Genomic DNA, 22,863 nt, shown 5'->3' on the forward strand with positions numbered 1-22,863 from the left:
GACATTGAAATGATAATTTATCATTTCAATGTCTATGTGCAGTTGTGCATTTCTGAATGTAGTTGCATCTGATTTCTATGGGTATCTTAGTGTATTAGAAAAAGGAAACTACACTTTAAATGAAGCTATATATTTTTCCATCCATTATCTGTTCACTCTTGTCCCTAGTGGGGTCAGGAGTTGCTGGTGTCTATCTCCAGCTGCATTTGGCGAGAGGCGGGCTCACCTGGACAGGTTGCCAGTCTGTCGCAGGAAAAGCTATATATTTTTATTATGTAAAATATATCTAAAGTATCTCCCTGTCTTATACTGGTCTGTATAAGACCAGTATACAGAGACCAGTCTATGATGTAAAATGTTTTGATGTTTCATCTGCAATATGATTTGTGTAAATGTAATCTGTCTTTTTTATGTAAGGAAGAACAGCTGATGCAACAAGCTGCTGCTAATAAGGAAAACATCTGATTCTATTTACAATCATTGTGATTATATGAAGTCATCTGCCTACAGTAACAGCTTCTCACTTTAATAAAACTATTTTAAAAATCTATGTGTTTCATTATAACTGCATAAATCAATGTGCTGAATTTCTGGTTCACACAATTATTTAGATTGTTCAGATACATCAACCTGTAGCTATACCCCCCAACCTTCACTGTTTTCATTCAGTGAGGTTCCCCATGTGTCACAAAGGTTCTGCATACAAAACATCATTTGCAGACATACTTTATTTCTTATCAGTGAGAAATACAGACAGTTTAATTCTAACAGACTCTGTAGAAGAGCTTATTGTGCTATAAAGTGTGAAAAAGTTGTTCCCTGGTGTGAGTGAGGAGCAGGTCAGCGCCTCCTGCGGCGCTGGGCTCTGGTTGTGGCGCCCGCTGCACATGTCTCCGTCCTGCAGCGGCAGCTTTCCACCTGGCTGTAGCTGTGCTGCAGCGTTGAGCCGTCAGCGCAGGTCAGCTCCACCTGCTTCATGCTGGTTGTGGCCTCATGGCAACACTCACACTGGTGCATCATGGAGTTTGCTGCAGCTGAATACCTGCAGAAATCCACAGACAATGACAGCGTCAGCCTCTAACTGCATGGTTTCTACCTGTTCTCCATTTAAGACAGCTCCTCTTCCCCAAACTTATTCTTTAGACTAAATTTAGTGTTTGAATACAAATAGATGTTCAGTACAAAGATTTTTCACACATTTTGACACCATAGGGGTTCTTACAGAATATTTCAGTTTGCTGACAAATGACAAATTCATTTAGACGTGCAAATAAAATGCAAACTCAGCAGTTAAGTTTGCTTATCCACGTTCTACAAGATGCAACATAAAATCCTTCCATTCATAAAATGGAGTCAAAACTAACTGCAGTTCTTCTCATTTAACCTTAAAGTGTTTATAAAATATTTATCTGTTTTTAAGCCAAACATGTTCTATGAATCAGTGTAAGACTAGGAACTCCAGAAATATCGGCAAACATTCTTACATAGATGAGCTCCTGCAGTGTCCCACACATGATGTAACATTGACGGGCACAGCACTGACACAGTGGTTCACCTCAACTATGATCTGCTGACTCTCCACCTGGCAGACACTCTGGAGCCGACCTGGAACACACCACAGCTCGTCACACACTGTGTGTTGTGTGCTGTGTGTGTGTACTGTGTGTGTGTGTGTGTGTGTGTGTGTGTGTGTGTGTGTGTGTGTGTGTGTGTGTGTGTGTGTGTGTGTGTGTGTGTGCTGTGTGTGTGTGTGGTGTGTGTGTGTGTGTGTGTGTGTGTGTGTGTGCTGTGTGTGTGGTGTGTGTGTGTGTGTGCTGTGTGTGTGTGTGTGTGTGGTGTGTGTGTGTGTGCTGTGGGTGTGTGTGTGTGTGTGTGTGTGTGTGTGTGTGTGTGGTGTGTGTGTGTGTGTGTGTGTGGTGTGTGTGTGTGTGTGTGTGTGTGTGTTTTGTGCTGCAGCTCATGCCTCCATGCAGGATGTGGAAACTTACATGTTGTGCAGCAGCCAGAGGCATCGGTCGTCTCAGTTCCCTGCAGGACAAGGCGAGTTAGCAGAGAGCAGCAGAGCTTTATGGAAGCTGTGTGGAGTTCAGCTAGTTCACAGTCTCTTGAAAAACACTGCATAATACAGCCATCACCGTGCTTTGTGGTGTTTCCATGATTCGGGTTTTAGAGGCTCAAGAGTAAAAGAAGTTGAACATGCATGCAGAACTTTTTATTTTACTTTTCCATTTTACACATTAAAATTCCTTCACTTCCACTTCACTATTGTGCAACCCACTGAGTTGATTTATGTTAAAATATCTGACCTAGGGATTGTAGTGTGAGATCTGCAGTATTACCATAAAGTGATTGGACGGTTCTGGAAGTTTAACTCCGCCAATGAGCCGGTCAGTTTGGGTCAGTTATGAAAGGTTTTGCTGGTTTATCATCTTCCTCAGTTTGCTAGAACATGCTGGGCCTCCATTAGCTGCACAGTGCTACAGGTTGATGGCCTCCATGACACGCTGCATTGAAGCAGTAATTCATGCCAGAGAAGCCTGACATTTGTGCTTAAAATATCTGCTTGAAATACTTTATGTACAACGAATCTCTGTAAAATGACTGTTTCGTTTTCTGGGATCACTGACTACAAATATTGAAGTATGAAGGAAATGTGATTATTCTCTCACACAAACCTTAATGGCTTCACCCCAAAGCAATGCTAACTGCTAACTTAAAGTCATTTAAATAAATACAGCATACACACATAGTGTGAGCTGCTGTGTGTCTTTTTGTGTCTACAGCAAAGAATCCATTAGTCCAAGATTTTTTTTTTTGTCGAATAAGTTTTTTGTCTTTTTCGTCCTTTGCCACCATCTTACCGTAGCTGCAAATGAGATCGAACATGAGAGCTTGTCTACATTTGAGGAACTCACAGGTTCACAGTCCAGCGGGTTGAAGGGAGGACAACTGGTCCTTGTTTCCTTCATCACAATCTGTCTGTTAATCTCCTCACATGTGTATTGCACACACTTATCACCAGGTGGGACAAAGGTGTTGTTGACCTGAGCAGAAATGAAGAGCAGTCTGCTAAAGGCATCAGGCTGAACATGTTTAAAACACACAGCATGTAGAATAAGGTCAGGAATGGAAGATCTGCTCCATACTGCTAAAGGCTACATAGCTTCATACTGCTCTGATTAATATGTCAATTCTTATTTTTACAACACATAAACAGAATGTTGACTGACCTCAATGATCTGGACTGTGTTGTTCCCAGAAGTGGTGAGAATGCAGCTTTTCTGTACACATGAACCACAACACTGACCTGCTGCAGACTGATACTCAAACCCCTGCAGACAGACAGACAGACAGACAGACAGACAGACAGACAGACAGACAGACAGACAGAATGAATATCTCCACAGTAATAATGCATGCAGCAGCATCCTGAGTGATGTTCGGTGAATTCTCTTACTTCAGAGCAGTTAGTGTGGCAGACAACAGGTCTGCATGTGATGACGTTGAGTTTGGTGGTTTGGTGTGTGTCGCGGCCGCAGTAACACTCCTGGCAGGCTGCAGGAATGAAAGAGTCCTCCCGTCCATCTTCTCCTGCCCGGGATGGTGCTGCGGTGCCTGACGCCTCCTCCAGTGGAGCTTCTGTTACTGTCTGAGGTGTCGGTATCTTGGCGCCAGGCTATAAAGCCACACAGCTTTAGTTACTTTCCTCAGGCGTTAAACTCTAAAGAAGCTCTTCCAGATATTTGCATCTAGTGACTGAGCTCAAACAGGCTGAGGTAAAATCCAAAAAATGTAATAAGATACTGGATGCGACAGCAAACGCATAACATTTTACAAAGTGTTTCCATCTAGTCTCTAGAGCAAATATGCAATACACATGAAATAAGACACAAATAACTTAGAAGTAACTTTTTACCAAGTTACTTGGTAAAAAGGGAGGACAACTGTCAATAATGTTTGAATATAGATAAATAGTTTCACTGGCTGATTTTTTAGCTAATTATAAGGTATTTTTCTGGATTTAAGTGAAAAAAATCTAGAAACTATTTTATCTATTTTCAAGAATCATTGACTTAAAACAACATTAGGATCCAAATCATCTCAATTGAAAGTTCAGACTAAAACGTTTTAGTTGTGACCTTGTCACCAGGCTGAGAAGTGAGGCAGCTTTTTTGTCTTCCGTCTCTTTCCTTTTGTGTTTATTGTATTTAATTCCTATTAATTGTTTTAGTGATTTGACGAAGTGATGTTGGACCATGGTAAGAAGAGCGCCAGCATTGCTAAGGCTCAAAGTGGATCCTAAATGAACTAACCAAAAAGGCCAGCAGGAGTGGATGTGGGCATGATTGAAACACCGTACATCACTCTTTTGTGGTAAAGATGAAAGAAAGGAAAAGGCTTATTATGGTAAGGAACAGAACAGAACAGAACAGAACAGAACAGAACAGGATGTGTCCGTTTTGAATAGGGAAAATAAATGATTTGATAGCAAACTGAACAGTCTGACATAATCAGTCAATCATATTAGTTTCCTCACCTTGAACTCAGTCATGTTATAGACACACACACCTTTAGGAACTACGGAGACAGAAAAGAGACAAGTTGAGTTTTAATATTATTATGTAAAATAAATGATCCAGCGCTATTCCAAGTGAACAGAAATCTGTACTTTGAAAAATGACATGAATTCACTCATTGATAGTATTTCATCTAGAGTTTGTGAAAAGCCTGAGCTGTTTTATTACTTTCCTCAACATAAATTAGTTGCATCAGTTCTGTGGTTTAACATGTGAAGAATCAGATCGTTAGCAGGTTGTAAAATGATTTAAATCAAACATTGAATACATAGAAGATACACTGCAGATTTCACTGTCATTAATAAGGGAATCATGAAAAGCAGGAGGTAGTCAGACTGTATGGAGAACGGGGCTGCCTGCTTCGTCAAGTCTTTCATCATGTTGGACCTTTTGGTTGTGTTTTAACTCAGGAGGTAAATCCTCTCCTGGCATCCAGAACTGATGCAGTAACTGGTCCAGCCTGGAGTCACTCACCACACTCATAGGACGGGCAGCAGCTCCTGTTGGACACGTGAAGCTGGAAGCCCAGAGGACAGGCCACCGGACCAGCACACAGGTTCAGGTTGCATTCTGTTGGAGGCAATGGCAACACATGCTGCTGTAAAACTGAATTAAACTTTCTCATCACAAACAACAAGAATCAAAGCAGGAGTTCTGAAGTTATTGCTGGACCTTGTGTCCAGGAAGTCTGATTGGTTGTCACAATGACAACCAATCAGCTGATCACAGCAGCACCAAACTCAAAAACATAAAAAAATATCTGCATCATTATCAGAGTTTATCATTGAGGTCACAACAGATACACAGTTAAAAGCGATTAGGTTATTTAGCATTTTAAACTCCTGATAAGAGGACAGACATGAGTCAGGTCTTCATATCATCCTCATGTCTTCACAGACGCCTCTGGCAAAATATTAATATCACATCCAGTCAGAAAAAAACTTATCAGTAAAACCAAAATGATTAAATTGAACCTAAATCTTGAATGATTTTGAAGTTAACTATTCAAAATGTAATAGAAGTTAATAGAAGTTTAAGCTTACAACCTTATTTATTGGTTACCAGGTTCAGCTAGGAGTGCTGTGTTTACAGGACATCATATAACATAACTGACCACAGGTCTGTGTTGTGCAGCAGCCTTGGGTCGTGTTGGTCAGCTGCTGGCCGGGCTCACTGCAGTTGGGCTTCTGGACCTCAGGACAGGTCACCGGCTCACAGCGGACACTCATGGAGTCCTGGTCACACTCACAGCTGCTGCATTCACTGGTCCATGTTTCCCCTGGCTAGTGGGGACACATGAGAGAGTTTAGACCCGCAGGTTATGATCTAACAAAGTACATGTAGAAATGTGCTGCGCACAGTTTTCACCTGTTTGGGTTTTCCATCTGGTCCAACACAGTCTGCAATCAAAGCACAGGAAGAGGAGCAGAGAGTATTTATGATTAACAAATAATTTGCTGCTTTATTGAGTGTGAGGGCAGGGCACCACACTCTTATTTTACTGAAGAGTCCAGTAAAATATCTGGTGAATGTATCTGACTGAACATCATAAGGCAGAAAGTCATAAACACAAGTGTTTTAAAAGCTGTTATTTTATGTGTAATTTCCTGAACTTTATGAGGAACAGGTGATAAAAATGGATCCGTCAGACTGAACCTAAAATTCTCTGAAGACTCACTCCAAGCTTTTTTTCTCAGTCATCTTACCACAGGAGGCGACACAAGTGTCATAGATTGTGTTGAACAACGTGGTGCCCTGAGGACAGAAGCAGCCTTCCTGGCTAGAGTTGGCAGATGATGTCACATCTGCCTGAAACTTCCTGTTGTATCTGATAGGATTAATGGAAAGGTGGATTACTGCCGAGATCTGATTACAGTTTTCATTTTTAATAAATGATCTGGGGGTAGAGTGAAGGTTAGCCTGCTACTTAATCTTCACCCTACACACCCTACGAGCTTTTTCACATTTTGTAAGAAAATATTCACAGACAAAATTTTCTTACAATAGAAAATGTTAAGTACAACACAGTGTTAGTATTTTTATAATCAAACATTTATAAGTAGAACCACATTTGTGGACATACTTTATCCAAAACAGGAAACTTTGCTGCACCTAAATCAGCTCTTATCTAATTTATTAAACTAAATGGAGCAAGTGATTTGAAAGAAAGGGACTCAAGTCCTGTTTTTAAATAAGAGAATCAATACATTAAATTGAGGTAAAATAAATTGGAAATTCAATGCCTTTCTTTTTAAAAAGCAAACATGTTTTGAAGTTTTGGATCTGTAGAGAATAACATCACCTTCCTACAAAGAAATAAAAAAACTCTTTAGCTTAGTTCTTTTTTGGCTTGCGAGTACAACGATTTTGGTCTATGTGACAAACAGTTTGGAAGCCTCTGTTGTAAAGCATCTCAGAAAGCTCTGTTCAATTTATCATTGATTGAAAAGAGGCATTGCTAAATGATTAGACCAAAGCATGGTCAAGTTTTGGGATGGTCCAGTCAAAGTCCAAACTTAAATTCGATTGAGAAATAAAAGCAAGACTTTGGCATTTTCTTTCACTTCACAGTTATGCACTACTTTCTGATGCAGAATAAAATCCTGTATTGGACATACTGATGTTTGTAGCTGTTGTGCAACAAGTAAGTTTATTTATCTCTGAATTTTACCATCTACAAAGAACAATAAGCAACTTGCAACAAATAATACAAATGCAGCAGACTGAGAAAATGTTTACTGTACCTGTCATTGCATGTGGGCTCTACTGAGGGGCCACAGGCCATGTACACTTTGTTGTTTGGACATCTGTGCTCTATAACATATAATCATGTTAATTTCAATGTATTTCAGATCTCCAAAAGATGAGATATGTGGCAATGACTAAATGTCTCACCGCACAGTCCGTTGGTGTCACTCCTCCAGTCAATACAGACTCCTGCATTGGAACACTGAGCAGCATATGCCTCCAGGCTGGAGCACGTGTCGTTACCACCATTACAGATTTCATAGATGCAAGAACTCACAAATGGGGCAGGGGATATGAATGAGTGGCACGGGGTGAATAAACTACAAAGACCATAGTTGCATATTAGAACAGGAGAAAATAGCTAAAAAAGTTGCAGACACAAATTCAAAAAACTTCAATTCAATATGTGCAAAGACAGAATAAGAAAAAAACTGCCAGCTCAGTTTAATCCCAGTCTTAGAGCAAGTGTTGCATGACCTTGAAAGAGGCAGCATTATGTATTTTCCAGGCACAAAGTTCCATTTTATAACATAATTAAGTAACTATTCTACCTTCAGTTATTATAAAAACATTGTTCGTATCAAACGTATAAATAAATTAGACTTTGTAATTTTAACATGTTTATCATTTTAGGTGATTTCTCAAACATGCATGAAAGAATCAAAACGGCTCCCCTCTTCCTGTCTGTGAAGACTTAGTGCCATTCATATGAAGCTGAGAGATGCAGAAAAAATGACTGGAATTAATCTCAAGTTGTGTTTTGAGTTTTTTCTGACCTGCTCATAAGTAGCTCACAGATGGCAGGTTTGCAGGTTGGTTGTGTTGTTGCATTTGGGTGCTGTGATGAAGACGTTAGCGGTTGTGCTGTTGCAGTAACAGGAGGGAGGCTTGGGGAGACACAGCTGATCCCGGGGAGATTCCAGAGTCCTGCAGATTCTGAGCAGCTTTCTATCTGGCCATTTGGAGAACGGCAGTCATTGGCCTGTGAGTTGTCGCAGGTACCTACCAACAGAGGAAGAAGTTAGCGGCAGAGCTAGAAAACTCAAAGAAGTCATTATCTGGATATTCTCTGGAAATTCACAAGCAGTTCAGACAACATGGTGACTTGTTTCTTTCATCCTGTGGAAAGGCAAAAATATTCCATCCTTAACATATGGAACAAATGTGTTTCCTTTTATTTGTCATTGTAGAAGAAAAATATCCCTTAAATCCATTTCAATATCTACAGTAAAATTGAACAGTTGTTAGTGTGAAATATTCTTAAACCTCTAAGTAAATAAAGATCATCTAACCGGTAAATATTCATTCTAAAACAGAAAATGTACAGAAAAGAAAGAGGCAGGAAGTGTCTATTTTACACAGAACAAAGCAATTTCAGGCAGAGCAGCTAAAGTTCAGGAGTTGGCTTCTGCTTTGTTTGTGCTCAACATTTGATGCACATTTCCATGGCGCAAGAAACCAAGAGAAATCATGCTCAGTAATCTCAGATATAATAGAACGGTCACAGGTCAGTAGAACCTCATGTGTTTATCTGTGTGTTAGTGTGTGCACCAACATTTGAAGGCTGGCATCTAATGCCTCCAATGTGATTAATGTGAAAGAATATAGACATCTACCTAGCATCCATAAAAACCTTAAATAAAGGCTGTTTAAAACTTTTCTACCGACGTGATTTGAGTTGGAATCAAAATGAAGTCATGTCTGATTTGGGTCTTGCTACATTCACTGACCTTTGGATCATTTTTAGGTCCTGTCATCCTAAAATACTGTAAATATAAAAGCACCCCTAACTTTCCAAGTGAGATAATTTTTCCATCTCATTCATTTTCTTATGTTTATAGATGATTATTTAGACATATGAAACAAGACTGATAGCAAACTCTTTGATAACTCACCACATTGTCCCTCAGTGTTTCCCCCAAACAGAGAATAAGGAAGGTCAATACTGAAGGAGGAGCCCCTATAAAGTATTTTTGTGTTGATATCCTGTATCACTGCTGTGATCTCCATATCTGTGCCATAAAGTAGTATGACAGAATTGCTATATGCTGGATAGACACGTTTCTGATTCACATACACCTACAGGACCCCAAGAACAACAAAAATATCAAGTTAAGGAAGGTTGTGAAGTCAAAACAACTGTCAATTACATCATATCATGCAGAATATTTATTAAGTCTTATCTATACAAAAAATATCACAAGCTGAAATTATTCCAGTTAGACTGCTGCTTACCGCATTGGTTGGTGTTCCTGAAGTTTTCACTTGAGTCAAAACTGCCTTTACTGATTGATATGTGACACTTAGAGCCAGAGGGCAGAATGTGCTGTCTGAAGGATCACAGTTATTGCTTCTAGTAATCGTTAAGTTATATTTTGAAATAATCTCCTTAACTAAGTAATAAGAGCAATCCTGTTGGAAATTATACATTTGTCCATCAAATGTCATGTAGTTGGATCCACTCCAGACATTACATACACCTTCAGGAAGAGAACAAGAAAATTTCAAGAATTAAAAAACATGACGTTAGCAAGTGCTACCAATATGATCGTATTTTTGAGAAATGTTACGAACTAATAAGAATATATGAAATGCTAATATAAGGCTTAAAGGTATGTCATCTGGTTCAAACGGAACACTAAATGCAAAGATATAAAGGACCACATAGTTTCTTGCAAGCAAACAAATTATTACAGAACGATTCAATCTTAAACTTACATTCACATTCATAGTGGAAGCAACATCCATTTTGTTCATAGATCTTGACAGGCTTCCTCCCATTGGTACAGATGGGGAGGGTTACATTTGGACAGACTGTAGCTGTGACCGTTACCTTGCCTTCAATGCAAGTAGCTGTGGTGCAATTACTAGTATTCCAGGACTCTCCATTCTAATGGGAAAAAAAATCAAAAAATCAAATACAGCAGTGAGCTATCATTTATCATTGAAGGCCATTGTTCTTGCAAACTCCAGAATTTAAATGTACAGTATATATATTGACAAATAATTACAAAAAGCAATATTAAAGAGTAAAGAAAGCTTACTGGATTAGTTTTAGCTAGTAATAAGTTCTCATCAACAGTGAAAAGTTAACATTTTTAAAGAGTAGTCAATTTGTTTTGCATTTATAGGATAAACTATATCTTTTGATGCACAAACTATTTGTGCATTCAAATATTCCCTCAGTTGATCAGGATCTGGGTATCTTTGCTCTGTAAGTTCTGACTGTTCCAAAAAAATCTAGCAACCAGATATTGATGAACTGATGAATAGCTGACGACATATTAATGCCTCACCTGTCTTGGTGGATACACATCAGAGCACTCTAGAGTAGCTGTAGATGCTAATGTTGTTACTGTGGTCAGGGGTTCAGAGCTTGAAATTGGGGCCTTTGTTGTTGAGTTCAGTAATGAAGTAGAAGAATGTGCAGTAGTGCTAGATATTGATGTGTTTGGACATGGGCTGGATTGTGTTTCAACTTTACAAGATGCATTGCAATATGCACTGTAACACCACCCAAGGCCATCAGTGACACTGTATAACAAGTCTCCTGTGAATAAAAGATTATAGAGCAAGAGTTTAGAACAAAATTAAAAATGCATTCATTACATTTTAAATGCAAGGGTTGTAATGAAATTAGGATCAAAAATGTGAATACTGAAGATTTATTATATTAAGATAAATATTCCATCCTTTAAAGATTTAGCTGGAGTACTCACAGAATTTAAAAATTGCATTGCTAATTTTAAACAAAAATAGTCCTATCAATCTAAAAGATGTACATAGTATCATGAGGTTTTCTTCATATCTATGTCTCTTCTATACAGATATAGAGAAGATATCTGTACTCTCTATTCCTGTAATAATCAACCACATAATGTAATTTCTTTTAAAGCTGTTTTGACTTCAAATGAAGTCCTCAAAAGTCATATGTAAATGAGATTTCCTACAAAACTACAACAAGATGGGAGGATAATCTACAGTTAATCAGTCCTTAATTTGAAAAACAATACTGTGATAAATCTGACAAGTTTGTTTTAAATTCTGTAATGAATAAGTCACTGGAGACCCAACCGTTTATGTAGCAAATAAAACAACAAATGATGGCTACACATGTACACATCAGATGTATTTTGAAAACGGAACAAAACTAAGCCTCAACGGTTTGTTTACATTCTTGAGTAGAACTTATATAGAATGTAATATAATCTGTCTTCCAGTAGTGTATGTCTGCTTGTATTATATATGAAATTTTGTGATTTTTATCAGGGATTTGTAATTTCATGTCTGAAACTGTGAATGTATAAAAGATTATTCATATTTATTACATTAATAAGACATATCTGAAAATACTTAATGTTGAAAATACTATAAAAATAATGAAAAATAAACAATAAGATATAAAAGAACATACCCGGATGATGAGATTTTCCGTTGACATTACATACACAAGAAGCTGTGACAAATTGTGAAGATGAAGGAAAAGTTGCTCCGGTTGTCTGCTTTGTTGTTGGAGGTGGATAAACTGTTGTGCTTCCTGGGAGTGTCTGTGTAATTGGTGCAATGACAGTTGTAGCGCTTAATGGGCTTTCAGAGGTTAAGGTCGTTGTGTGTTTTATGGATGGGTTTGTAAGTATGCTTGATGTGTGCAACTGTCCGGTCACAACAGCAAAGGTTGTTTCAGAGTTTGTAACAAAGGGGGATATTCTTGTAGAATCAGTCTGAATTGTGACCCTTGTTGTATGAAGGGGAGATTCCTGTGTTGATATTGAAGGAAAAAATGATATACTTGAAATTGCTCCGGTAGTTCTGGGAGGTGTTGTGGTTTCTAGCACTGAAGTCGTGGTTTCAACAATTGCAGTGGTGGAGAGTGTTAGTTGACCAGAGGTTGTTTCAACAGGCTTTCTTGTACCAACATTTGTTATGGAACCTTTGGTTGTAGATGCTTCAGAAGCTTTTGTCGTAATTTCTCCAGTGGTTCTAGGAGGTGTTGTTGTGGTTTTGGTAACAACAGATGGCTTAGATGTAACAAGGGTTGTTTCTTGGCTTGTTGACATGATTCCTGGTACTCCAGTTGTGGATTCGACAACTTCTGTTATGTAGCCAGTCACTGGGCCTGTTGTGCCAACCTTTGAGGGGTTTGTTGTTCCAATCTTCACTGCTGTTGTTGTTTTTGAGAACGTAGTTTCGACAGATTCAGTTGTTGCTCTCTGGGTGGATGGTGTAGGTCCTTCAGTAGTGGTTGTCTGAAGAGATGGCTTTGATGATACGGTTGTAGTTTCACTTCTTCTGCTTGTTCCCTCTAGCACTGAAGTCGTGGTTTCAACAATTGCAGTGGTGGAGAGTGTTAGTTGACCAGAGGTTGTTTCAACAGGCTTTCTTGTACCAACATTTGTTATAGAACCTTTGGTTGTAGATGCTTCAGAAGCTTTTGTTGTAATTTCTCCAGTGGTTCTAGGAGGTGTTGTTGTGGTTTTGGTAACAACAGAGGGCTTAGATGTAACAAGGGTTGCTTCTTGGCTTGTTGACAGGATTCCTGGTACTCCAGTTGTGGATTCGACAACTTCTGTTATGTAGCCAGTCACTGGGCCTGTTGTGCCAACCTTTGAGGGGTTTGTTGTTCCAATCTTCACTGCTGTTGTTGTTTTTGAGAACGTAGTTTCAACAGATTCAGTTGTTGCTCTCTGGGTGGATGGTGTAGGTCCTTCAGTAGTGGTTGTCTGAAGAGATGGCTTTGATGATACGGTTGTAGTTTCACTTCTTCTGCTTGTTCCCTCTAGCACTGAAGTCGTGGTTCCAACAATTGCAGTGGTGGAGAGTTTTAGTTGACCAGAGGTTGCTTCAACAGGCTTTCTTGTACCAACATTTGTTATTGAACCTTTGGTTGTAGATGCTTCAGAAGCTTTTGTTGTAATTTCTCCAGTGGTTCTGGGAGGTGTTGTTGTGGTTTTGGTAACAGCAGAGGGCTTAGATGTAACAAGGGTTGCTTCTTGGCTTGTTGACAGGATTCCTGGTACTCCAGTTGTGGATTCGACAACTTCTGTTATGTAGCCAGTCACTGGGCCTGTTGTGCCAACCTTTGAGGGGTTTGTTGTTCCAATCTTCACTGCTGTTGTTGTTTTTGAGAACGTAGTTTCGACAGATTCAGTTGTTGCTCTCTGGGTGGATGGTGTAGGTCCTTCAGTAGTGGTTGTCTGAAGAGATGGCTTTGATGATACGGTTGTAGTTTCACTTCTTCTGCTTGTTCCCTCTAGCACTGAAGTCGTGGTTTCAACAATTGCAGTGGTGGAGAGTGTTTGTTGACCAGAGGTTGCTTCAACAGGCTTTCTTGTACCAACATTTGTTATTGAACCTTTGGTTGTAGATGCTTCAGAAGCTTTTGTTGTAATTTCTCCAGTGGTTCTAGGAGGTGTTGTTGTGGTTTTGGTAACAACAGAGGGCTTAGATGTAACAAGGGTTGTTTCTTTGCTTGTTGACATGATTCCTGGTACTCTAGTTGTGGATTCGACAACTTCTGTAACGGAGCCAGTCACTGGGCCTGTTGTGCCAACCTTTGAGGGGTTTGTTGTTCCAATCTTCACTGCTGTTGTTGTTTTTGAGAACGTAGTTTCAACAGATTCAGTTGTTGCTCTCTGGGTGGATGGTGTAGGTCCTTCAGTAGTGGTTGTCTGAAGAGATGGCTTTGATGATACGGTTGTAGTTTCACTTCCTCTGCTTGTTCCCTCTAGCACTGAAGTCGTGGTTCCAACAATTGCAGTGGTGGAGAGTTTTAGTTGACCAGAGGTTGCTTCAACAGGCTTTCTTGTACCAACATTTGTTATTGAACCTTTGGTTGTAGATGCTTCAGAAGCTTTTGTTGTAATTTCTCCAGTGGTTCTGGGAGGTGTTGTTGTGGTTTTGGTAACAGCAGAGGGCTTAGATGTAACAAGGGTTGCTTCTTGGCTTGTTGACAGGATTCCTGGTACTCCAGTTGTGGATTCGACAACTTCTGTTATGTAGCCAGTCACTGGGCCTGTTGTGCCAACCTTTGAGGGGTTTGTTGTTCCAATCTTCACTGCTGTTGTTGTTTTTGAGAACGTAGTTTCGACAGATTCAGTTGTTGCTCTCTGGGTGGATGGTGTAGGTCCTTCAGTAGTGGTTGTCTGAAGAGATGGCATTGATGATACGGTTGTAGTTTCACTTCCTCTGCTTGTTCCCTCTAGCACTGAAGTTGTGGTTTCAACAATTGCAGTGGTGGAGAGTGTTAATTGACCAGAGGTTGCTTCAACAGGCTTTCTTGTACCAACATTTGTTATGGAACCTTTGGTTGTAGATGCTCCAGAAGCTTTTGTCGTAATTTCTCCAGTGGTTCTGGGAGGCGTTGTTGTGGTTTTGGTAACAGCAGAGGGCTTAGATGTAACAAGGGTTGTTTCTTGGCTTGTTGACATGATTCCTGGTACTCCAGTTGTGGATTTGACAACTTCTGTAACAGAGCCAGTCACTGGGCCTGTTGTGCCAACCTTTGAGGGGTTTGTTGTTCCAATCGTCACTGCTGTTGTTGTTTTTGAGAACGTAGTTTCAACAGATTCAGTTGTTGCTCTCTGGGTGGATGGTGTAGGTCCTTCAGTAGTGGTTGTCTGAAGAGATGGCTTTGATGATACGGCTGTAGTTTCACTTCTTCTGCTTGTTCCCTCTAGCACTGAAGTCGTGGTTTCAACAATTGCGGTGGTGGAGAGTGTTAGTTGACCAGAGGTTGTTTCAACAGGCTTTCTTGTACCAACATTTGTTATAGAACCTTTGGTTGTAGATGCTTCAGAAGCTTTTGTTGTAATTTCTCCAGTGGTTCTAGGAGGTGTTGTTGTGGTTTTGGTAACAACAGAGGGCTTAGATGTAACAAGGGTTGTTTCTTTGCTTGTTGACATGATTCCTGGTACTCTAGTTGTGGATTCGACAACTTCTGTAACGGAGCCAGTCACTGGGCCTGTTGTGCCAACCTTTGAGGGGTTTGTTGTACCAATCTTCACTGCTGTTGTTGTTTTTGAGAACGTAGTTTCGACAGATTCAGTTGTTGCTCTCTGGGTGGATGGTGTAGGTCCTTCAGTAGTGGTTGTCTGAAGAGATGGCTTTGATGATACGGTTGTAGTTTCACTTCTTCTGCTTGTTCCCTCTAGCACTGAAGTCGTGGTTTCAACAATTGCAGTGGTGGAGAGTGTTAATTGACCAGAGGTTGTTTCAACAGGCTTTCTTGTACCAACATTTGTTATGGAACCTTTGGTTGTAGATGCTTCAGAAGCTTTTGTCGTAATTTCTCCAGTGGTTCTAGGAGGTGTTGTTGTGGTTTTGGTAACAGCAGAGGGCTTAGATGTAACAAGGGTTGTTTCTTGGCTTGTTGACATGATTCCTGGTACTCCAGTTGTGGATTCGACAACTTCTGTAACGGAGCCAGTCACTGGGCCTGTTGTGCCAACCTTTGAGGGGTTTGTTGTTCCAATCTTCACTGCTGTTGTTGTTTTTGAGAACGTAGTTTCGACAGATTCAGTTGTTGCTCTCTGGGTGGATGGTGTAGGTCTTTCAGTAGTGGTTGTCTGAAGAGATGGCTTTGATGATACGGTCGTAGTTTCACTTCTTCTGCTTGTTCCCTCTAGCACTGAAGTCGTGGTTTCAACAATTGCAGTGGTGGAGAGTGTTAATTGACCAGAGGTTGTTTCAACAGGCTTTCTTGTACCAACATTTGTTATGGAACCTTTGGTTGTAGATGCTTCAGAAGCTTTTGTCGTAATTTCTCCAGTGGTTCTAGGAGGTGTTGTTGTGGTTTTGGTAACAGCAGAGGGCTTAGATGTAACAAGGGTTGTTTCTTGGCTTGTTGACATGATTCCTGGTATTCCAGTTGTGGATTCGACAACTTCTGTAACGGAGCCAGTCACTGGGCCTGTTGTGCCAACCTTTGAGGGGTTTGTTGTACCAATCTTCACTGCTGTTGTTGTTTTTGAGAACGTAGTTTCGACAGATTCAGTTGTTGCTCTCTGGGTGGATGGAGTAGGTCCTTCAGTAGTGGTTGTCTGAAGAGATGGCTTTGATGATACGGCTGTAGTTTCACTTCTTCTGCTTGTTCCCTCTAGCACTGAAGTCGTGGTTTCAACAATTGCAGTGGTGGAGAGTGTTAGTTGAACAGAGGTTGCTTCAACAGGCTTTCTTGTACCAACATTTGTTATTGAACCTTTGGTTGTAGATGCTTCAGAAGCTTTTGTTGTAATTTCTCCAGTGGTTCTAGGAGGTGTTGTTGTTGTTTTGGTAACAACAGATGGCTTAGATGTAACAAGGGTTGCTTCTTTGCTTGTTGACATGATTCCTGGTACTCCAGTTGTGGATTCGACAACTTCTGTTATGTAGCCAGTCACTGGGCCTGTTGTGCCAACCTTTGAGGGGTTTGTTGTTCCAATCTTCACTGCTGTTGTTGTTTTTGAGAACGTAGTTTCGACAGATTCAGTTATTGCTCTCTGGGTGGATGGTGTAGGTCCTTCAGTAGTGGTTGTCTGAAGAGATGGCATTGATGATACGGTTGTAGTTTCACTTCCTCTGCTTGTTCCCTCTAGCACTGAAGTCGTGGTTTCAACAATTGCAGTTGTGGAGAGTGTTAATTGACCAGAGGTTGTTTCAACAGGCTTTCTTGTACCAACATTTGTTATTGAACCTTTGGTTGTAGATGCTTCAGAAGCTTTTGTTGTAATTTCTCCAGTGGTTCTGGGAGGTGTTGTTGTTGTTTTGGTAACAACAGATGGCTTAGATGTAACAAGGGTTGTTTCTTGGCTTGTTGACATGATTCCTGGTACTCCAGTTGTGGATTCGACAACTTCTGTAACGGAGCCAGTCACTGGGCCTGTTGTGCCAACCTTTGAGGGGTTTGTTGTACCAATCTTCACTGCTGTTGTTGTTTTTGAGAACGTAGTTTCGACAGATTCAGTTGTTGCTCTCTGGGTGGATGGTGTAGGTCCTTCAGTAGTGGTTGTCTGAAGAGATGGCTTTGATGATACGGCTGTAGTTTCACTTCTTCTGCTTGTTCCCTCTAGCACTGAAGTCGTGGTTTCAACAATTGCGGTGGTGGAGAGTGTTAGTTGACCAGAGGTTGCTTCAACAGGCTTTCTTGTACCAACATTTGTTATGTAACCTTTGGTTGTAGATGCTTCAGAAGCTTTTGTTGTAATTTCTCCAGTGGTTCTGGGAGGTGTTGTTGTGGTTTGGTAACAACAGATGGCTTAGATGTAACAAGGGTTGTTTCTTGGCTTGTTGACATGATTCCTGGTACTCCAGTTGTGGATTCGACAACTTCTGTAACGGAGCCAGTCACTGGGCCTGTTGTGCCAACCTTTGAGGGGTTTGTTGTACCAATCTTCACTGCTGTTGTTGTTTTTGAGAACGTAGTTTCGACAGATTCAGTTGTTGCTCTCTGGGTGGATGGTGTAGGTCCTTCAGTAGTGGTTGTCTGAAGAGATGGCTTTGATGATACGGCTGTAGTTTCACTTCTTCTGCTTGTTCCCTCTAGCACTGAAGTCGTGGTTTCAACAATTGCAGTGGTGGAGAGTGTTAGTTGACCAGAGGTTGCTTCAACAGGCTTTCTTGTACCAACATTTGTTATTGAACCTTTGGTTGTAGATGCTTCAGAAGCTTTTGTTGTAATTTCTCCAGTGATTCTGGGAGGTGTTGTTGTGGTTTTGGTAACAACAGATGGCTTAGATGTAACAAGCGTTGCTTCTTGGCTTGTTGACATGATTCCTGGTACTCCAGTTGTGGATTCGACAACTTCTGTTATGTAGCCAGTCACTGGGCCTGTTGTGCCAACCTTTGAGGGGTTTGTTGTTCCAATCTTCACTGCTGTTGTTGTTTTTGAGAACGTAGTTTCGACAGATTCAGTTCTTGCTCTCTGGGTGGATGGTGTAGGTCCTTCAGTAGTGGTTGTCTGAAGAGATGGCATTGATGATACGGTTGTAGTTTCACTTCCTCTGCTTGTTCCCTCTAGCACTGAAGTCGTGGTTTCAACAATTGCAGTGGTGGAGAGTGTTAATTGACCAGAGGTTGTTTCAACAGGCTTTCTTGTACCAACATTTGTTATGGAACCTTTGGTTGTAGATGCTTCAGAAGCTTTTGTCGTAATTTCTCCAGTGGTTCTAGGAGGTGTTGTGGTTTTGGTAACAGCAGAGGGCTTAGATGTAACAAGGGTTGTTTCTTGGCTTGTTGACATGATTCCTGGTACTCCAGTTGTGGATTCGACAACTTCTGTAACAGAGCCAGTCACTGGGCCTGTTGTGCCAACCTTTGAGGGGTTTGTTGTTCCAATCTTCACTGCTGTTGTTGTTTTTGAGAACGTAGTTTCGACAGATTCAGTTGTTGCTCTCTGGGTGGATGGTGTAGGTCTTTCAGTAGTGGTTGTCTGAAGAGATGGCTTTGATGATACGGTCGTAGTTTCACTTCTTCTGCTTGTTCCCTCTAGCACTGAAGTCGTGGTTTCAACAATTGCAGTGGTGGAGAGTGTTAGTTGAACAGAGGTTGCTTCAACAGGCTTTCTTGTACCAACATTTGTTATTGAACCTTTGGTTGTAGATGCTTCAGAAGCTTTTGTTGTAATTTCTCCAGTGGTTCTAGGAGGTGTTGTTGTTGTTTTGGTAACAACAGATGGCTTAGATGTAACAAGGGTTGCTTCTTTGCTTGTTGACATGATTCCTGGTACTCCAGTTGTGGATTCGACAACTTCTGTTATGTAGCCAGTCACTGGGCCTGTTGTGCCAACCTTTGAGGGTTTGTTGTTCCAATCTTCACTGCTGTTGTTGTTTTTGAGAACGTAGTTTCGACAGATTCAGTTATTGCTCTCTGGGTGGATGGTGTAGGTCCTTCAGTAGTGGTTGTCTGAAGAGATGGCATTGATGATACGGTTGTAGTTTCACTTCCTCTGCTTGTTCCCTCTAGCACTGAAGTCGTGGTTTCAACAATTGCAGTGGTGGAGAGTGTTAATTGACCAGAGGTTGTTTCAACAGGCTTTCTTGTACCAACATTTGTTATTAAACCTTTGGTTGTAGATGCTTCAGAAGCTTTTGTTGTAATTTCTCCAGTGGTTCTGGGAGGTGTTGTTGTTGTTTTGGTAACAACAGATGGCTTAGATGTAACAAGGGTTGTTTCTTGGCTTGTTGACATGATTCCTGGTACTCCAGTTGTGGATTCGACAACTTCTGTAACGGAGCCAGTCACTGGGCCTGTTGTGCCAACCTTTGAGGGGTTTGTTGTACCAATCTTCACTGCTGTTGTTGTTTTTGAGAACGTAGTTTCGACAGATTCAGTTGTTGCTCTCTGGGTGGATGGTGTAGGTCCTTCAGTAGTGGTTGTCTGAAGAGATGGCTTTGATGATACGGCTGTAGTTTCACTTCTTCTGCTTGTTCCCTCTAGCACTGAAGTCGTGGTTTCAACAATTGCGGTGGTGGAGAGTGTTAGTTGACCAGAGGTTGCTTCAACAGGCTTTCTTGTACCAACATTTGTTATGTAACCTTTGGTTGTAGATGCTTCAGAAGCTTTTGTTGTAATTTCTCCAGTGGTTCTGGGAGGTGTTGTGGTTTTGGTAACAACAGATGGCTTAGATGTAACAAGGGTTGTTTCTTGGCTTGTTGACATGATTCCTGGTACTCCAGTTGTGGATTCGACAACTTCTGTAACAGAGCCAGTCACTGGGCCTGTTGTGCCAACCTTTGAGGGGTTTGTTGTACCAATCTTCACTGCTGTTGTTGTTTTTGAGAACGTAGTTTCGACAGATTCAGTTGTTGCTCTCTGGGTGGATGGTGTAGGTCCTTCAGTAGTGGTTGTCTGAAGAGATGGCTTTGATGATACGGCTGTAGTTTCACTTCTTCTGCTTGTTCCCTCTAGCACTGAAGTCGTGGTTTCAACAATTGCAGTGGTGGAGAGTGTTAGTTGACCAGAGGTTGCTTCAACAGGCTTTCTTGTACCAACATTTGTTATTGAACCTTTGGTTGTAGATGCTTCAGAAGCTTTTGTTGTAATTTCTCCAGTGATTCTGGGAGGTGTTGTTGTGGTTTTGGTAACAACAGATGGCTTAGATGTAACAAGCGTTGCTTCTTGGCTTGTTGACATGATTCCTGGTACTCCAGTTGTGGATTCGACAACTTCTGTTATGTAGCCAGTCACTGGGCCTGTTGTGCCAACCTTTGAGGGGTTTGTTGTTCCAATCTTCACTGCTGTTGTTGTTTTTGAGAACGTAGTTTCGACAGATTCAGTTCTTGCTCTCTGGGTGGATGGTGTAGGTCCTTCAGTAGTGGTTGTCTGAAGAGATGGCATTGATGATACGGTTGTAGTTTCACTTCCTCTGCTTGTTCCCTCTAGCACTGAAGTCGTGGTTTCAAAATTGCAGTGGTGGAGAGTGTTAATTGACCAGAGGTTGTTTCAACAGGCTTTCTTGTACCAACATTTGTTATGGAACCTTTGGTTGTAGATGCTTCAGAAGCTTTTGTCGTAATTTCTCCAGTGGTTCTAGGAGGTGTTGTGGTTTTGGTAACAGCAGAGGGCTTAGATGTAACAAGGGTTGTTTCTTGGCTTGTTGACATGATTCCTGGTACTCCAGTTGTGGATTCGACAACTTCTGTAACAGAGCCAGTCACTGGGCCTGTTGTGCCAACCTTTGAGGGGTTTGTTGTTCCAATCTTCACTGCTGTTGTTGTTTTTGAGAACGTAGTTTCGACAGATTCAGTTGCTCTCTGGGTGGATGGTGTAGGTCTTTCAGTAGTGGTTGTCTGAAGAGATGGCTTTGATGATACGGTTGTAGTTTCACTTCTTCTGCTTGTTCCCTCTAGCACTGAAGTCGTGGTTTCAACAATTGCAGTGGTGGAGAGTGTTAATTGACCAGAGGTTGTTTCAACAGGCTTTCTTGTACCAACATTTGTTATGGAACCTTTGGTTGTAGATGCTTCAGAAGCTTTTGTCGTAATTTCTCCAGTGGTTCTAGGAGGTGTTGTTGTGGTTTTGGTAACAGCAGAGGGCTTAGATGTAACAAGGGTTGTTTCTTGGCTTGTTGACATGATTCCTGGTATTCCAGTTGTGGATTCGACAACTTCTGTAACGGAGCCAGTCACTGGGCCTGTTGTGCCAACCTTTGAGGGGTTTGTTGTACCAATCTTCACTGCTGTTGTTGTTTTTGAGAACGTAGTTTCGACAGATTCAGTTGTTGCTCTCTGGGTGGATGGAGTAGGTCCTTCAGTAGTGGTTGTCTGAAGAGATGGCTTTGATGATACGGCTGTAGTTTCACTTCTTCTGCTTGTTCCCTCTAGCACTGAAGTCGTGGTTTCAACAATTGCAGTGGTGGAGAGTGTTAGTTGAACAGAGGTTGCTTCAACAGGCTTTCTTGTACCAACATTTGTTATTGAACCTTTGGTTGTAGATGCTTCAGAAGCTTTTGTTGTAATTTCTCCAGTGGTTCTAGGAGGTGTTGTTGTTGTTTTGGTAACAACAGATGGCTTAGATGTAACAAGGGTTGCTTCTTTGCTTGTTGACATGATTCCTGGTACTCCAGTTGTGGATTCGACAACTTCTGTTATGTAGCCAGTCACTGGGCCTGTTGTGCCAACCTTTGAGGGGTTTGTTGTTCCAATCTTCACTGCTGTTGTTGTTTTTGAGAACGTAGTTTCGACAGATTCAGTTATTGCTCTCTGGGTGGATGGTGTAGGTCCTTCAGTAGTGGTTGTCTGAAGAGATGGCATTGATGATACGGTTGTAGTTTCACTTCCTCTGCTTGTTCCCTCTAGCACTGAAGTCGTGGTTTCAACAATTGCAGTGGTGGAGAGTGTTAATTGACCAGAGGTTGTTTCAACAGGCTTTCTTGTACCAACATTTGTTATGGAACCTTTGGTTGTAGATGCTTCAGAAGCTTTTGTCGTAATTTCTCCAGTGGTTCTAGGAGGTGTTGTGGTTTGGTAACAGCAGAGGGCTTAGATGTAACAAGGGTGGTTTCTTGGCTTGTTGACATGATTCCTGGTACTCCAGTTGTGGATTCGACAACTTCTGTAACAGAGCCAGTCACTGGGCCTGTTGTGCCAACCTTTGAGGGGTTTGTTGTTCCAATCTTCACTGCTGTTGTTGTTTTTGAGAACGTAGTTTCGACAGATTCAGTTGTTGCTCTCTGGGTGGATGGTGTAGGTCCTTCAGTAGTGGTTGTCTGAAGAGATGGCTTTGATGATACGGTTGTAGTTTCACTTCTTCTGCTTGTTCCCTCTAGCACTGAAGTCGTGGTTTCAACGATTGCAGTGGTGGAGAGTGTTAGTTGACCAGAGGTTGCTTCAACAGGCTTTCTTGTACCAACATTTGTTATTGAACCTTGGTTGTAGATGCTTCAGAAGCTTTTGTTGTAATTTCTCCAGTGGTTCTGGGAGGTGTTGTTGTGGTTTTGGTAACAACAGATGGCTTAGATGTAACAAGGGTTGTTTCTTGGCTTGTTGACATGATTCCTGGTACTCCAGTTGTGGATTCGACAACTTCTGTAATGGAGCCAGTCACTGGGCCTGTTGTGCCAACC

General features: G+C 41.2%; 1 protein-coding gene across 1 annotated transcript; it reads right to left on the minus strand.

Annotated features, from left to right (window-relative positions):
* Positions 1-710: 710 nt before the first annotated feature.
* LOC129353200 (mucin-2-like) lies at positions 711-22,244 on the minus strand. The gene is made up of 20 exons (XM_055022440.1): positions 20,901-22,244; positions 11,740-17,519; positions 10,622-10,875; positions 10,044-10,215; positions 9,561-9,805; positions 9,221-9,404; positions 8,102-8,327; positions 7,473-7,645; positions 7,322-7,391; positions 6,284-6,405; positions 5,946-5,977; positions 5,692-5,860; positions 5,052-5,147; positions 4,538-4,578; positions 3,458-3,676; positions 3,231-3,332; positions 2,916-3,044; positions 1,989-2,028; positions 1,485-1,605; positions 711-1,042 (listed from the first exon to the last, which is right to left on the minus strand). The coding sequence occupies exons 1-20, from the start codon at positions 22,049-22,051 to the stop codon at positions 841-843; spliced, it is 9,528 nt and encodes a 3,175-aa protein (XP_054878415.1). The 5' UTR covers positions 22,052-22,244; the 3' UTR covers positions 711-840.
* Positions 22,245-22,863: the final 619 nt, after the last annotated feature.

The sequence above is a fragment of the Poeciliopsis prolifica genome, unplaced genomic scaffold (genome assembly GCF_027474105.1).
Source record: "Poeciliopsis prolifica strain line A6 unplaced genomic scaffold, Auburn_PproV2 SCAFFOLD086, whole genome shotgun sequence".
Taxonomy (NCBI): domain Eukaryota; kingdom Metazoa; phylum Chordata; class Actinopteri; order Cyprinodontiformes; family Poeciliidae; genus Poeciliopsis; species Poeciliopsis prolifica.